At 52.0% G+C, this 15,294-nt stretch overlaps 6 protein-coding genes across 6 annotated transcripts; 2 read left to right on the forward strand and 4 right to left on the reverse strand.

Annotated features, from left to right (window-relative positions):
* Positions 1 to 1,085: 1,085 nt before the first annotated feature.
* ASPVEDRAFT_119740 (elongation of very long chain fatty acids protein) lies at positions 1,086 to 2,748 on the reverse strand (the record flags this gene model as incomplete). Its single annotated transcript, XM_040805731.1, has 2 exons — positions 1,086 to 1,898; positions 1,960 to 2,748. 2 exons carry the CDS (start codon positions 2,746 to 2,748, stop codon positions 1,086 to 1,088), a joined length of 1,602 nt encoding a protein of 533 aa, XP_040662955.1.
* A 571-nt stretch (positions 2,749 to 3,319) lies between these two features.
* ASPVEDRAFT_277587 (uncharacterized protein) lies at positions 3,320 to 5,212 on the reverse strand. Its single transcript, XM_040810045.1, has 3 exons — positions 5,199 to 5,212; positions 4,864 to 5,105; positions 3,320 to 4,811 (listed from the first exon to the last, which is right to left on the reverse strand). Exons 2-3 carry the CDS (start codon positions 4,963 to 4,965, stop codon positions 3,702 to 3,704), a joined length of 1,212 nt encoding a protein of 403 aa, XP_040662956.1. The 5' UTR covers positions 4,966 to 5,105; positions 5,199 to 5,212; the 3' UTR covers positions 3,320 to 3,701.
* A 969-nt stretch (positions 5,213 to 6,181) lies between these two features.
* Positions 6,182 to 7,451, forward strand: ASPVEDRAFT_277552 (uncharacterized protein). Its single transcript, XM_040810044.1, has 2 exons — positions 6,182 to 6,402; positions 6,457 to 7,451. Exon 2 carries the CDS (start codon positions 6,511 to 6,513, stop codon positions 7,333 to 7,335), a length of 825 nt encoding a protein of 274 aa, XP_040662957.1. The 5' UTR covers positions 6,182 to 6,402; positions 6,457 to 6,510; the 3' UTR covers positions 7,336 to 7,451.
* Positions 7,452 to 7,567: 116 nt separating this feature from the next.
* On the reverse strand, positions 7,568 to 9,813 carry ASPVEDRAFT_78927 (pseudouridine synthase PUS7; the record flags this gene model as incomplete). Its single annotated transcript, XM_040816624.1, has 2 exons — positions 7,568 to 9,560; positions 9,611 to 9,813. 2 exons carry the CDS (start codon positions 9,811 to 9,813, stop codon positions 7,568 to 7,570), a joined length of 2,196 nt encoding a protein of 731 aa, XP_040662958.1.
* Positions 9,814 to 11,445: 1,632 nt separating this feature from the next.
* On the reverse strand, positions 11,446 to 12,493 carry ASPVEDRAFT_119655 (DUF2293 domain-containing protein; the record flags this gene model as incomplete). Its single annotated transcript, XM_040805723.1, has 3 exons — positions 11,446 to 11,910; positions 11,984 to 12,106; positions 12,209 to 12,493. The coding sequence occupies 3 exons, from the start codon at positions 12,491 to 12,493 to the stop codon at positions 11,446 to 11,448; spliced, it is 873 nt and encodes a 290-aa protein (XP_040662959.1).
* A 142-nt stretch (positions 12,494 to 12,635) lies between these two features.
* Positions 12,636 to 13,162, forward strand: ASPVEDRAFT_277742 (uncharacterized protein). Its single transcript, XM_040810046.1, has one exon. The coding sequence runs from the start codon at positions 12,802 to 12,804 to the stop codon at positions 13,111 to 13,113; it is 312 nt and encodes a 103-aa protein (XP_040662960.1). The 5' UTR covers positions 12,636 to 12,801; the 3' UTR covers positions 13,114 to 13,162.
* Positions 13,163 to 15,294: the final 2,132 nt, after the last annotated feature.

The raw sequence follows: 15,294 nt of genomic DNA on the forward strand, positions 1-15,294 counted from the left end.
GTTGTAATGGGACGATGGAGACTGTGTCAATTAGGAGATTGTCCGATGGAGAGAGGCCTGTGTATAGGGATGACTAAGAATGGCCAACAGTGACATTTATTGCCAATGTGATTATTGTCGCGGAAGGACGGAGGGGTTTACTACACTACGGTACCTTAATGTTCAACCTTGTCAAAATATCTTTTTATCCCCAATTCGTTCTCTCAAAACAAAAAACGTGCTGCCCCGCAGAGACGGGTCAGATTCTACATCTCTGTCCCAATTGAAATCAGTTGGATTCGGTTTTACTTTACTATAGTTTATTCGGTTAATCATAAAGCGCAGGGCGCTGATGTGAGGCAGATTTGAGCGTCATTCATTTAACTTTCAGCGAATTCAGGGCTCCATCCAGCGAACTAATTAATGCAGTGTCTACTCTTATGATGACTGATTCTATAATTGTCGATCATATTCTTATCTTACTAGAAAGAAGGCGCAGTGGATTCCGTTTAATGGAATTGTTATTAGAACTATGAGAATCTGCTCTGCGATCCCCGCTTGCTCTATTAAGATACATTCTTTAGCCTTATTCTTTGGAATCCGACAGGACAAATTAGACCTTAAAAAAAAAACACGACGCACGCCGGGGCCTCAGCACCAAGGCGAGCCCAAAACCAGCTGTCAAACTCCATGCAAACTAGGTATAGAATAGCTCTGAACCCACCGAAGAAAAGGACAAAAAGATCAAATCTGAAATAACTCGCTTTTATACAGGATGGAAAGGCTGGGGACAAGGTCTCATTAACGGGACACGTTAAATCATGTTGTCGGGGGCCTTGCGCATCATTGTGCGATAGGCCGGTGAGAGCCCAACTCGACCCCGTGGGGTCTCCAAACATTCTCTCTCGTGCCATTCACCTGATAAGCTCATGGGAGGGGTTTAAATGCGGAAAGATGTCGAGTGGCTGCTATTGGGGCTCGAGCCGGAGGAATAGATGTAGGTAAGGACATGTCAAATCGGGACTTGAAATATACCAATTCGCGTATAATGCGGTGGAAGCGTCCTGCTGGTATCAACAAGTTATGACTGACCAAGCGAGCCAGGCTTAGGCGGAGCCGCCTAGAACTCCGAAGGGATTAGAAGTCTTGACATCAGCGGCAGTGCCGGGAGATTGGGCTTCTTCCTTGCTAGCCTTCTTCGCACTTTTACTGGCAGGAACAGGGGAGAAGCCCTGCTCGGATTGCTGACCCCCAGTTCTACGAGCAGCCTTCTTAGCTGCGCCTGAACGGGTTCGGATGGGAGAATCCTCGGTGGTAGCTTGTAGGTGGTTTGCGCGCGACCTGGCAATGGCCTCATCCTCGGTCGTCTCGCTGGTCTCACCGCTCATCTCTGCGGCCTTTTGGATTTCGCGGGACACGCTCTTCAGAGCCTCCAGACCAGCCTTCTCGGCCGCCTGGACGTGGGTGGTCGGCACACCGGGTTCCTTGCGGTAGAGGTAGGAGCGGACGAAGAAGCGAGCGAAGAGGTAGGTCAGAGGCAAAAGATAAGCAACGTTGAGCCAAATCGCAAACCCCTGCCCGGAGGTATCCATACACGTGATCATGCGTCCGGGCTGTACGACCTCGCGAGGAGCTCCAAGGTTGTCCCCGGACTGTCCCACGTTTTCGGCGATACCTTCAGCACCGGCGGCGCGGAAAGCAACTTGCTTAATCCAGGCCAGTCCAGTTGCGGCTGCGGCACCTGCAACAGCAGAGGTTGAGGGGGAAGAGTGGACCGGGGGAAGCGTATAGTGGATGAACAGGTAAGATGCTGCCATAGTCGATCCGATAACGAACTGGGTGATTTGCATGGTAGTTAGGGAGCGCTTGACGATGGCGGGAACGCGAACGCGGAGGGCAGTCAAGGTGTAGTAGGTATACTAATTTTCCCCCTTGGTTAGCAAATTTGACCAGATAAATAATAGAAAAGGGTGCTCATACCATCATCGCATGGATAGCCGAGTTGACCAGGGTGAAGATCCAGATCGGGGGCGCAATGTAGCGAATGCCAGCCCACATACACATCATGGCACCGGCGTGGTGGTAGGTCTGCAGGGTCGAGCTCTTCTTGCCCTTGGCAAGGATAATCGCTGTATCAAGCACTTCGTAGAACTTCGATAGGTAGAAAATCCAGCCTAGGAACGCCAGGCCCTGGTTCCACAAACGGCCGACGTCCGTCGGATCCGGGACACCACCCTCGGCCAATCTGTATTCGGGGCTCTGAATCGACCACTTGTTTACTGTGGTGTCATAGGTGGCCGCGTTTCCGTATCCCCGGGGTCCGTTGCACTTGCACAGCGCATCCACGACGCCCACGAGACCATTCTCCTCCCAAGAGGGCCAGGTGTTGCTGAATGCGCGGAGCATCCCAGCGAAGGTCCACATGGAATAAACGGCAAGGAAAACATTGTGCAGGATTACGAAGGTCTTGAAAGCCCTGCTTTGGCTAAATGCGTAGGGCTTGTATCCGCGGCTCTTGTTAATGCGGTTGATAATGATGACAGTGACGGCGTAGACGCTGGCGATGGTGATCGGAACGCGAACGTCGAGGAGCTGGCTATATAGGCCGGCAGGGATGTTGAAGGGTTGGTACCATGTTGGCTCGTCAAGCTGCGGCGCAGGAACGGTGCCCGGCAGCTCGTCGGGAGGGAATTTGAGCAGTGACACTGGGGGCAGGCCGACTCGCACAACAGCCGGGCCCGACCCTGTGTCTAGGGAGAGGTCGTACATTGTTGATTAGATAGAGGCGATTGGAATTTTTTTTAGTTGAGAAAAACTGTCGCCAAAAAAATATCTCAGCAAAGAGGGAAGAGAAGCCTCAACGCAGCGCGACGAGGAAGAGGCGGAACAAACGAAGAAAGACAAAAAAAATCCCCAAGGGCCCAAAACAGCAATCAAAACTCCAATATAACACCTCCGCGCGACTGGAGCCTGGAATATCAATTTAAAGAGGAGAGAAAGATACCAAGGCTTGGGTGAAATAATTCAGATACTATCACTCGCTGCGATTTTCGTGTGGAGCCGCGACTGCATTTTGTTGGGAGAGAAAGCATCCAGACCTCGGTCCCAACAACTGCAAATCACAGTGCGGTCCCTGCCTGTGAATCGTGCTGGGGCTTGGAATTGGTCAAGAGCTGCTGGTCGACTGCATAAATCGGCAGCTCCCCCCCTAATAAGGTGCCGGGTGTGCATATCCATCCCACCAGGGGAGGTTGAATGATGTCTACTGACGTACCGATGACACTCACGCGAGAAGCTTCCGCTTTGTGAACCGCGGGAACAGCAACGGGACCGCGCGGCGCAAACAATCTCCGCACGAGTTGCGTGGAGAGGACAGCCCATTATGCCCATCCGACCAGTGCGCTGTGTCAGGCCTGCATATTGCAGAGTTCAGACCCAATTTTTAGGGTAGTGGCCTGTCTTGAACATTGTACGGAGTATTCTCGAGTCAAATGGCTGAGGGCAAATGCTCCGCCTGGCCGGTTGGGCCACCCCTCACGTGACGTCACCTCCACTCCTTACAGAATGTCTTGGCGTTGAGGCATTGTTGAGAATGTGGTCTACGCTGTCTATTAACCTCGTTGGAATGCGTAGTCTTAGATACAAACTCCGCCAATAATAATGCATTGCGCGGCAACATGTTACATTTACAATCTAGACTCTATAACCAGATAGATCCCTGCTCAGCGGGGTTTCGTACTGAGAGGAAGTGGAGGTGGTGCTGGTGATCCTGTATTGACCGGCGTTGCCCGTAGCTCGGCTTTCTTCTGCGGCGGCGGCGGTGGAGGCGCCTTTCGCTGGGCTACAGACCCGATGTCAGTACTAGAGGCCGTTGTTGAACGGCCCGCATTTGGATGCGGAGGAATGGGAGGAGCCTGTTCCGAGCTGGCAGACTTGCTGGACACAGCATTGTTAATACGCTCAGTTATTCCGTATTTCTGGTTCAATCCAGTAATCTTCTGCTTTCCGGATTCAATCTGGTCACTGTGCTTGGACCGGAAATCGTTGAGCGCAGACTTGGCGTTTGCAACACTCGGTGTGGAGCTAGTTGGTGATTGAGCTTGCTGTGCTGGCGGCGGCCGCGGTCCAGGCGACGGGGCTGATGCAGAGTTGGTTCTCATCTGCGCGAATCGACTCTGCATTTCGTTCACCGGCGCCTGGTTCGCATGGCCCCCTGATGGTGAGGTTGGGTTTGAGGATCCTGCACCGATACCTAGCGACGGAACAGAAACTCCCGCCTGGTTAAGACGCGACGTAGCAGCTTGGTTTACATACCCATCTGAGGTCTGTGACTGCTCTGTAGCTGATGGACTGGGGGAGTACGCAGGAGGGGGAGAGGGTGAGTGAGAGGCTGGCGTGGAGGTGTTTGCCCGGGGTGGTACACGGGGCGGAAGTCTTGGTACAGGCCTCGTAGATGTTGGTGCTGATTCTGCGACTGAGCCAACTCGCCGGGGCGGCGGTGGAAGAGTGTTTGGGTCGATGCCTGTCCGGTTTGCACGAAACGGCACTGGTGGCCGTTTCGCAGCTTCTTCCGCTTGTCTCCTTTCCTCCTCTTCCTCCTCTATCGCCTGCTGTTTGTGGGATTCCTGCTGGTTTATTTGCGCCTGGCTCAATGGCGCGCCCAATCCACTGCGACTCGATGTAGTTTCGTTCGACAGGGCGGCAGCGCCGTGGTATTTGACATGTTTGGGCGGGGGAGCGAAAGTCGACGGGTCCCTGAGAGTTGAGACGGGTCGGGCAACATGCGTTTCTCTTTCGTCGTCTTTATCCTTCCCTTTGCCCATCCAGCCGGCCTAATGCGACTGTTAGCAGGGATCATGTGCGATAAAGCGGCAACACACTCACCACCTGGTTGATGCCCTTGAAGTCGTTCCGCCAGCTTTCCTTTTTCCCGTCTTTGGCTTTTGGATGCCAGCCATCTTTCATAATATCCTTAAAGCCGCTCATTGTGCCGGTCAAGTGTGAATCTGCAGAATGTCAAGGCGAGATAATAGCGATGAGCCTGAAGAGCGTTGAAGCTGACGAAATGCCATCATTTCCCCGCAGGTCGTGCTACCCGAAAGCAGTTTAGCGTCAACCATTTTGGGCTGTCGGTTGTGCCGCAATCAGCTCAGCTTCGCGTTCATTTATTCAGGATAAGAAATAAGAACTCGCGAGCATCTCTGGGTGGTGATACTGACAGAGGCAGCAGGATTTCCTGTGCAGAATATAGGGCACTGGGTCTTTTAGCCTGTTTGTGGTGAGAACACCATATGCTCACCTGTGGGTCCACTCGACACCGACACCCGTTCAACGAACGACGGTGTAAGCAACCCTGTGCTCGGCAGACAAATTCCATGTGCTTTGGGAATGAGGACACTGAATTTAAGTTCAAGCCATTATTCTAATTTCAGAACCGTTAGTTGTTGGTTATCTCTAGCGTCTTGCCGTCTGACTGTTCGGCCGGTCAAAGCTTGGACAAGGCTGCGGCTCTTTGTGCTTGCGAACAAACGAACAACTGAACATCCACCATGGAAATTGGAAATCCACTTTGAAAACTGCGGACAGCGACCGAGTTGAAGTCAGTTCATAATTCGTTTCCCTCATCCGATCAGCATGGATATATATGGCTTTGGCCCCCAAACATGATGATCCCAGGACTGAGCAGTGGCATGGCCACGCAAGAGCAGGGCTGTGAGCCCGTTAGAGCGAACGCCCAACGCAGACTAAATCCGTTTACGAGCGGACAGACACCTTCAAAAGGGAAAGGTTGCTCGTCTGCGGGTCGATCAGCACAGCCCCGTCAGCCTCTTGAAACAAAGCAGATTGCTGGTGAGGGCGTTAACTTTTGTTTCACGACACTGCGGGCGCCTAGAGAGGACTGGACAGACTGGGATCGGATTGAATGAAAAAAAAAAAAAATTCCATAAAGAGAAAGAGACAGATAGGACAAACAAACCATGTTACCGCTGTCCTATCCTTTGTCAAATCGTCCCGCCTGCTCATCTGATGAGGTCGCGTTCAGCCGTGCCCACCAGAGGAATGGGCTAGCATGGCTTTATACTATACTAACTCACTAGAGCTGGAGGTGTTGGAGCCGCTGCGCCATGTCAGCTCTGCATTCTCTTTTTTCAAGGCCGCCAGTCTTCTTCTTTTGAACTTTTCTTCCTTTTTCTCCCCTCTTCCTCCCTTGCGCTCGACTACGACTTCACCCTGTCAGTGGTTTTGCTGCTTCGCTTCTTACTGGCGCAGGCGGCCCACGTCCACTTGTCACTCAGCCCAAATACGAGAGCGACCACCTTGCCTGGCATAATTCCTATTATAATAGTACGGGCCTTCGTTACCTGCATGAAAGAACGAGGGTTGGAAACTCGAGGAAATATTACATCCAGGTGGGGTTGAAATGTAACCACCCTCCCGTCCAGCTGTATACAGTATTGAATATACTAACGGGTGTAGACACTCACACTAATATACGGGACTACCTTATCTTCTCCCATTTATACCTCAGCAATGGATCCCTCTGCCAGTGGCCATCCAAATAACCCAAATCAGGACTGGTCCTACCACGACCCTGCCTCTGACGACTATGACGGCGATACATCTTCAGAATATAATTCGACAGAAGGAGAAGCATCATCACCTGGGCAATCAACATACAATGAATATTATACTCCCGCAGCCACGACCCAAACGACAGTTTCAACCCCAACCACCTCTGTTGACCTGGAAGATGCCACCGACAACGACACCAGCAGTAGCAGCAGCGGCGGCGGCGGCGGCCTGAGCACCAACACCAAAGTCGCCATCGCCGTCCCCGTCGCCGTCGTAGGCGCCGCCATAATCGCCGCAATCATATTCTTCCTCATCCGCCGGCGTCGGCGCCAGCGCCAACGAATCTCCCAACCTCCCGTCATATCCCCTCCCCGAATGGAAACAACCTCCTCCCTCTTCATCCCCGCTCATATCGAACCCGTCCCGCCACCTCCTCCAGCACCAGGGAACCAGCGCTCAATGACCGATGAACATGAACCCTTCTCTCTGCCTCCTCACCCTTCAGAAGTAGGCCTCGCGCAAACGACACCACCAGTCCCCGCCGTCGTTGCAGTACCACCACCAGATCTAGAATGGAGGACGTCTGAGGAACGACGTGCCCTCGAACGGCCACAGTCGCCATTCAGCCACCCGCATGACCCTGAAGATTCCATGTCTGTTGTGTCGGAGATTAACGACCGGGAGGGAGCGATGAGGACTAGGGCTGTGAGGGATGATGATATGTCATCTGTATCGAGTTTCGAGGACGACGAGCCAAGACCGTCGATGAATCGGCCGCGGTAGTTGCTATTGGTTGAGTTATATATATGCAGTGTCTGGACCAATTTGATGTCCGTAATCTAGCTATCCATACTTCTATATATCCCCAGTCAAGGTTTTCGAATGAATGAGTTAAATGAACTGCAAAAATGGGCTTCTTTGCTGTTTATCATTATTTGCTATGGTTGTATTGCTAGTATATCCATAGTTTGGGGTTGGGTTATTTGTGTATATACATACTGTTGAGTCGGGTCTACTACCGTCCACCCCCAAAGTCAGGCTGATATGCCTTCACCTTACCCCTCATCAACTCCCTCAACGCCATAGTGGCATACTGGCTAGAGCCAAGCTGGAACTTGAGAACCACAGCAATCTTATCATGGTCCTTGCTATCTTCAGTATCCATTTGCTCCTCTTCCTTTGACTTCGAAGTCAACTTCTCCAAGTCAGTCGTCACGAATTGCTGGTCATCCGCCGAATACAATTTCACATCTACTGAGAAATCGGGCCCCATCCGACTAAGCACCTTGCGGTAACTCCCACTCAGGCTCGCGTCCTTCCATTTCCTGCGCATGTTGAAGGGGTCTAAGCCACCGCCACGGGGACTGCTCATGAACTCCTTGTAGAAGTCGGTCATTTTGTTTGGCGGGTAGACGATATCAAAGCCTGGAAGGGGGAGGACGATGTCGAAGACGTTGTATTTGCCGCTGTTGGCTTCATCGGCGGTAAGGGCTCGGGCGCGGGTGAATGTATCTTCGGCAGAATAAGCGCTGTCGCCCTCTTGGGGAGCAATTATGATTTCGCCATCTGCGTCGACAGTTGCGCTGTCTGTACCTGTGCCTGCAGAGGCAGCGGCAGCGGACCCGTCTTTGTCACGGTGTTCGTGGACGAGGACAAGGTCGCCTTCTACAACGCGGTCACCGTAGAGACGCCAGCGCTCGCCGACTGCTAGGTTCCAGACGAGGGACTGGTAGGCGTGGACGTACATGAGGCGGAGGTTTCGGGGGATTGTTTGCAGGGCACCGAGGTAGTCGTTCTTGGAGCGGCCGAGGTGGCGGATGATATTTGACTCTGCGGTGAACTTGCGGGGCATCTTTTCAACGGCGTCGGTGGCACGGCCGGTTGTTTGGAAGATGTGGATTGATTCTGCGCGTGCCTTATCTTCAGAGCTAATATTGACTGTTGCGGCTTCGCCTGCTTGCGCCGCGGCGAGGACGTGTGGACTGTAGTCGAGGATTGCGTCGCAGGCACCCTTGAAGTCGTCCTGTAAGATTTTAACACCAATAGTATCGGTACGGGTTGCAAATGTTCCGAAGCGCTGGAGGCCATAGTAGTTGAAATAGCCTCGTTGATGGAGGCTCTTCAGCGCTGAGCTTGCGAGCTCCGTCGCCTTTGTTACGGCGGTTTCGCCATCTTTGGGGCTAACTCCTGGGATGTCCGACTCGCGTAGGGTTACGACGAATTCATTTCCATAGAGATCTCCCAGCTCAAGCCCATGTCGTTGGTATTCGAAGTCGCCGAGGACGGCATTGCGAAGCGTTCGGTTGAGCTTCGCTAGACGGTCGGCTTGCAAGCGGTATGCGCATGCCCTCTGCACAGTTACGCCACGGCGATCTTTGGTGCCAGCAAACTGGAAACTCTTGGGATTCATCTTCAATTGACGGGCGATGAACGAGATGACCTCCATGGTATCCTTATTCTCCTTGTGAATTGTAAAGTGAAGATATGGTCCACCCATATCATCCCAATTAACGCGCACCCGCTCACGCCCATTTCCACCTCCGCGTCCACCACCCTGTGCATTCTTCTTGTTTCGGTTTGGAGCCGCCGATATGACCATTGTCCCATCGTGGTCGGTCGAGGACTCGAGCTGCGAGTTGAAGATCCGGCGGACTGCGTGGTGAATTTTGATGCGCTGGTCGCGGTCGTCAACAGCAACTGTGTTCAATCGCCCCAAATCACTTGGCTTCGCTTTCAAATTCGTCGTTGCCTTGCGGTGCAGAGACAAGATTTTCTGGACATTCTGGGCGCCGAAGAGCTCGTCGAGCAGTGCCCGGTCTTCGTCCGTTAACTGGAATTCGGCAGGAGCTGGTGACTCTTCTGCAGGTGTTTCGGGCTCCTTTGGCTTCTCCTCGACCGGTGCAGGCGTATCACCACCATCCTCCCCTATGGTGTTGGGCACCGCAGTGCTCTGCAAATGCAAGACTTTGCCGGAGGGCAGGATCTCGTTGACGAGGAAATCTGTGTATCTACAGGCACAATAAGCACGCGACTTTAACCTCCTCAAGAGTAGTAATACCGTTTCTTCAATATCCCCGCGAAACCTTCATTATCTTCGCTAACAAATTCGGTGATTCCGACCTCGATCTCTCTCGATAACGGATCTTCGGTGGCGGTCTGGGGAGGGGCTGCAGCAACAGGACGAGCAACTTCCTCGGTGCTGGAGGCATCCTCGGTCTTCAGGCGCTTTTGCGGAGGCTCGATTAGATCCGATATATCCATTGCGACGAGAATTGGCGATGATTGTCGCTGGGGTTGAGCTGGAGCTCATCCGCGGAGGTTCAGGAAAATCTCCGAGCAAATCAGTAGGGCTAGCCCTAGGTATGTCCGCATTGGGAAGTATATCTACAACCTGCCTTATGGTGACTACACTCTAAGTATATATCGTAATTTGAGTGAGTTTTCTATCATTTGGTTAGCTTTGCTATATGATCGGCCGTAGATAAGTCAGGCAATTAACCATTTAATGATTTAGCTGTTTGGAAAGTGAACAGTGGCCGTCGCTGAACAACTGCATGAAACGGCCATACAACAGAATGGACCTGCGATAAAGCCTTTGTCATTTCCCAATGAGACACAAAGCAGTGCCTTTGGATTGAAACATAGGCCCATTTCTTCAGTCTGCTTCAGTATTAGTCCATTTTCTGTTTTCCTGCTTTCCTGTTCTTCTATTCATGTTGCTAGCTGCGATTCCGGGCCCTTTCGCCAGTCACTCTATCATATACTAACCAATATGTCTGACGAATATATCTCAGCCAGGTGTCGGAGTCCCAGAGACAGTCCCAGAGATAGTCAACCAGGGAGACTAAAAGATCCCTACACCCCAAACAACCCCATCCAAGCACGCACCCAGCACCTTCGACGCCACGGACCCTCAGTCTCAGACGATGACCCAGACACTATAACCATCTTCATGGACATTCCCAACGGCACACACCTAAGCCCATTAACCACATCCTCAATGTAATACTCTGGCTAATCGAGCAGGTGAAAGACCGCCTCACAACGAAGGGGTTCTGCAACCCGCTCGATATGGCCATGCCCACGTACAGCCGAATTAGGATCACCGTGGTCACGGACAAGGGAACGCCCTTTGGCGTTTACATGGCTGTATACGAGGCCCTGGTGTCGTTGCTGGAAAGTTTGTTGGAAAGGGGTGCGAGGGGCGAGATCTTGGAGATTAATGCGGATTGGGCGACTGTGGAAGATTGTGTATGTGTGCAGTGGGATGGGTGTGAGGAGCTGCTGAATACGTATTTCAATAGCCCCTGTTGTTAATCCTCGTTGGCGGGATGGGGCTCGTGTTGATCTGCCTATCTTTGGGCTTGAAGAGTTCTCCAAGTGGTCGATAGAACGCTAGGGTTTAAAGACTCTTACATTCCTTGTTGTTAGATTGTATATATATGCGGGGGTGGAAATCTTATTTTACCTCGCTTCGTGGACGGATGATCAATAATATCTGCTTTAAGTGGTCCTACCTTGTATCGAGATATCCGTTTCAGGAAGGGTCTTAGCAAACGGTTATCGAATTGAGAAACCAGAGCGTGCACAGGCTTTTGGTACTTTGAAGTTTATATTTGTCCTTCATCGGAAACTTTTTCAGTCCCTGGTATTTAGAGTTAGGGCTTTGGACATATACCACCTAGGGTAATCAAGGAAATATGGAGTAATGTGTCATGAATCATGAATCTCATTGAGCTGCGTTAATCTATACCTAGTAGTCTATGCCAAAAGCTGCTTATGCATTTCCCATAATTCCCATGCTGCGCAGTGACACGGTAAATGAAACGGCCTTGCTAGGTTGTGGCCTCGAAGGAAAACGTAAAAATAAGAGATAAATCGAGCAGCCTTGAATCATTCCGCTGAGTTCGTTCGGCTACGTACGGGCAGGAGTGCTGGTTGTACTCCGTGGCCCTGGCCAGCCCAGGCCATTCGGATAGCTTGAACCATTTCCCAAACCTCTTTCCGGGCGTCGTCCCGCGACTTTCCCTGACGGAGAAGTATCTCGTATGGCGTATGCATATGGCGAATGTGCGCTTCTACCGCTAGAATGGCTTTGCGCTCGTCTGAAGTGGTCGTGGTCCTTCCGACGCGGCCGGAGCCTTTGAGGAAAGCGTGATGGAGGATAACGTCTAGAGACCCTACTGGCATCAAAGGGAATTGCTTGCAGAGAAGCTCCCGTGACTGAGCTAGGTCCTTCTGGTCGCGGAGTTTGACGGCGCCAGCTCGAGACTCGGCGGTTTCTTGTGCGGATTGTAAGACTGTGGTATAGACATCTGCCGGGACACGAATTCCCTGTGACCTCTTTCCAGTGTTGTCCTATGGAACGTTTAGCCATGGTTTGCGATGACAAATTGACCAGCAGATCAAGGGATAGAGATAGCATCCTCACATAAACTTTATAAACTAGCCTTTGGCTCTCCTTTGTCTTACTTCGGCAGTTCCGAGTAACATAGACATCGCCCCTAGGAACGAAGACATAGTCGGCTGGCAACGGATCCCTCTGGAGACAGTTCTGTTGATATCTGCACGTTAGCAAGAGACGTATTGGATCGCGCAAGGGGGTCGGATGCAAGGGCGTTATATCACTAGTACCTGCATATCGGGGATCACATACCTTTTCAAAGGGCTCTGACGACGGCCATTGGGTTGCAAGCTGGTATTTCACCATGCGTGGACTGCCTTTACTTTCGGCAGCCTTGGGCTTGTGGTTCACTGCGGTAAGTTCCGATTTCTTGAACAGGGCCTGTTTCGATAGAGTTCGAGGGCGACTCTTGGCTATCTTAAGTTGAGGCGAGCTCGGAGCAGACCGTTTCTCGACACGGTTCTTCCTCCTTGGGCGATGCTGGATCTTGCGGGCTTTTCTCCGAGCTGGCTTTCGATTGCGGGTGGTGGGTGCCATGTTGTCGGGGCGAGTTATGCGAAAAATCAAAGGGAGATCGTGTACGTTAAGTGGGAACATGGAGGATAAATAATGTTGAATTTGTATACGAGTAAATATATTGGTCAAATACTAACACTGGGTGCAGTAACATCTGTTGCAAATGAATGAGCTTTGTCCGGTAGCTGTCAAGCAGGGGACAAATTGAATAGAGGGGCAATGAAGGAAGCCACAAACAACGTCTGATGCTTTGTCGGACCTGCTATTTTTACTTCCAGCGACTTCTTAAGTTCTTTCAGTCCAGAAGGTCATTTTGACGGGAACATGGGATGGGATTGGGTTCTTTGAATACTTTTTGGCTCTTGATTCTCGATCGACTCGGTTGTTGTGGAGGGGTCCAAGTGTGGCTCGTCAGGCTTGCACGGTTTGTGCCTGAGCGGAACGAACGGTGGCTCAACCATTCTTTCGGTCTGGTCTATCATTTGTGCCAATCCAACTTGCGAGTTGCGACCCAGTTGATTGCGAGACTCTGGAACCAAAAAATAAATTGGAGCCTCCATGATACAAGGATCTGGAACAAACAAAGGCCGCTTGTCCGAGTTACACGCCGAGGCCGGGCCCTTGGACGGTGGCTGGCTTGACAGGGGTTCTTCCTCGCCCTCTCCACCTTCATGTGCATATCGGTACCTACCTTAGCAGGTCGCAAGTCCCTGGGTGTCCGAGCTGGGCCGTACTTTAGTCAACGTTGGTCAAGGTTGGGCCTTGGACCTTCCGAAGGCGGGGTATGCAAGATCCCAGTGAATGGATCAGTGGACTCCGGAGCATGGATATTGAATATCTCTGATGACGATTGAATTGTGTGCGTTGTGGGAGCGCCGTGATTGCTGGAATGCCGAAGCAGTCCAGGCCAAGTAAGATGAATGGCACATCGTCTAAACTGCAAGAGGAAATGGTAAGTGTGTTCAGAGTATGGAAATGAAGGCCGAGCGGAGCTCGCCATGTCCGATGGCGCCAGATCACAGACAGCTGAAGTAAACTTTGATTGCCAAGTTGGAGAGGTTTTTTATGGAGATATCTTGGATGTCTCCGTCATTCATGGAGATCTCGTGCTTGGATCCGGGGGAACTCTTGACTCCAAAGTGCTTGTCTCTCGCATGCAGGGCCTGCACCCGTTTTCTGTCAGATCCTCAGACTTCAAAATCGGACGACTCGCCCCATGGTGTCATTTAATTCCTGCGTAGTATTTCCCCGAAGGCTTGAGGCTGAGGCTGGAGCTGAAGGGATCCAGAATTGCAGAGACTAAGAGTGGTAGTCTGATTGGGATCGTGATCGCGCTGGACGGGAACCGCCCAAAGAAGGCTGGATCGTCGCGCAAGGAGTTGATCGTGATCCCTTGTTCATGTCCCTGGCTCTCTCGTCGCTGTCAGAAGAACAGCAATTAGACGCCTGAATCGACGGATGTCTCTCTTCAGTTCAACTTGGCTTTCAACTCGTTCGAAACCACCAGACCCCTTTCTTTCACGCGGCCGCGCAGAGTGGCTCGGAGACGGCGTCAGCACCGGCAACCAACCGTGCAGCTCGCAGCGGTGATGGAGACGGTCGATCCACGGAATACCACAGCTGTTCCTTGTTCTCGGAACCAATTATTGGAGACTAAACTTGCCCTCAAGGGGCGATATGCGTCGCCATTATTATTCCTTCTCTCCTCCTTGCCCTCCTCGACTCCAGCCTGGGCAGTATGGTGGTCGTGAGTGCCGGGGTAAGCCCGCTAGGCAGTCAGCTCGCTCAGCCAGGTCAGCTATCCACAAGCAAGCAAGCGAGCCCCGAACTACACCGTAGACAGATCCTACAAGATCGTCCCCATATCCAGACTCCCGAGTAGAATACGACCCAAAGTTGTCGCGAGCTAAGAATTAGACTATGCCAGAGCAGTTTGCTACTTAGGCACCATCCTGCTCCACCAGGCACCTCTGGGCAAGCGAGCGACGGCGTCAGGCTGACGAGCTCGACCTTGGTATAGATAATAATCCTGGCTCGCTCCGTCGTATCTGTCCGATTCATGTCCAGATCTGTTCCCTAAAACTTGTCCCTCGAGAGTGGATCTGCGGATGTAAAGAAAGAAAAAGCCGTCAATTTTATTACCAAATTTTACAAACAGAGCAAAACGAAAACATAAAATTCTCCTCTCCAGCTCAGCTCAGCTTCGGCTCTCTTTCTCTCCTTCCTTTCTGCCTTTCTCCCTCTCGTCACTATCAAACGCTCTCTGGAATCCGAGGCCAGGCCGTCCCCGAACCGCATTCCGCCCGCCTCTGCTCTCCCTTTGTCCAGGAGTCGTTCCTCCTCTGCCAGCCTCGACCGATCCCTCGACCCCCTCCTTAATCCTCGTCCTTCCCCCCATCCCAACTTCGGACCACAGGACTATGCTCTGGTTTTTGTCGTTCCTTCTCTAATACTCTCTTTTCATCTCCTCGCTTTTCTCCCAGGGCCCCGATCTTCTCGACGCTCCTTGGCTTGAATTTCAATGACCCAGTGGAGGCGTACATTCGTCGGCTCAAGTCTCGCACCCACCAAACCGCCCCTCGAACATTCCTGACGGTCCCGGGATAGCTCGATAGCCTCCGATCAGAGGGTTGCCTGGCAGCTTGACTTTAATGGTTGCTAGGAGTACACCGTTGCTGACATGAGTTGGGATCAGCCTATCCACAGGTATGTTCCAAGGTTCACTGCGTTCATACACCTATCGAGCTCCTCTGGATTTGCTCCTATACCCTCCGCCTCACCTCCCTTCCTTCTTACCCATTTTCTGTCATATCCGTGCTTTC

The sequence above is a fragment of the Aspergillus versicolor genome (genome assembly GCF_001890125.1).
Source record: "Aspergillus versicolor CBS 583.65 unplaced genomic scaffold ASPVEscaffold_1, whole genome shotgun sequence".
Taxonomy (NCBI): Eukaryota; Fungi; Ascomycota; class Eurotiomycetes; order Eurotiales; family Aspergillaceae; genus Aspergillus; species Aspergillus versicolor.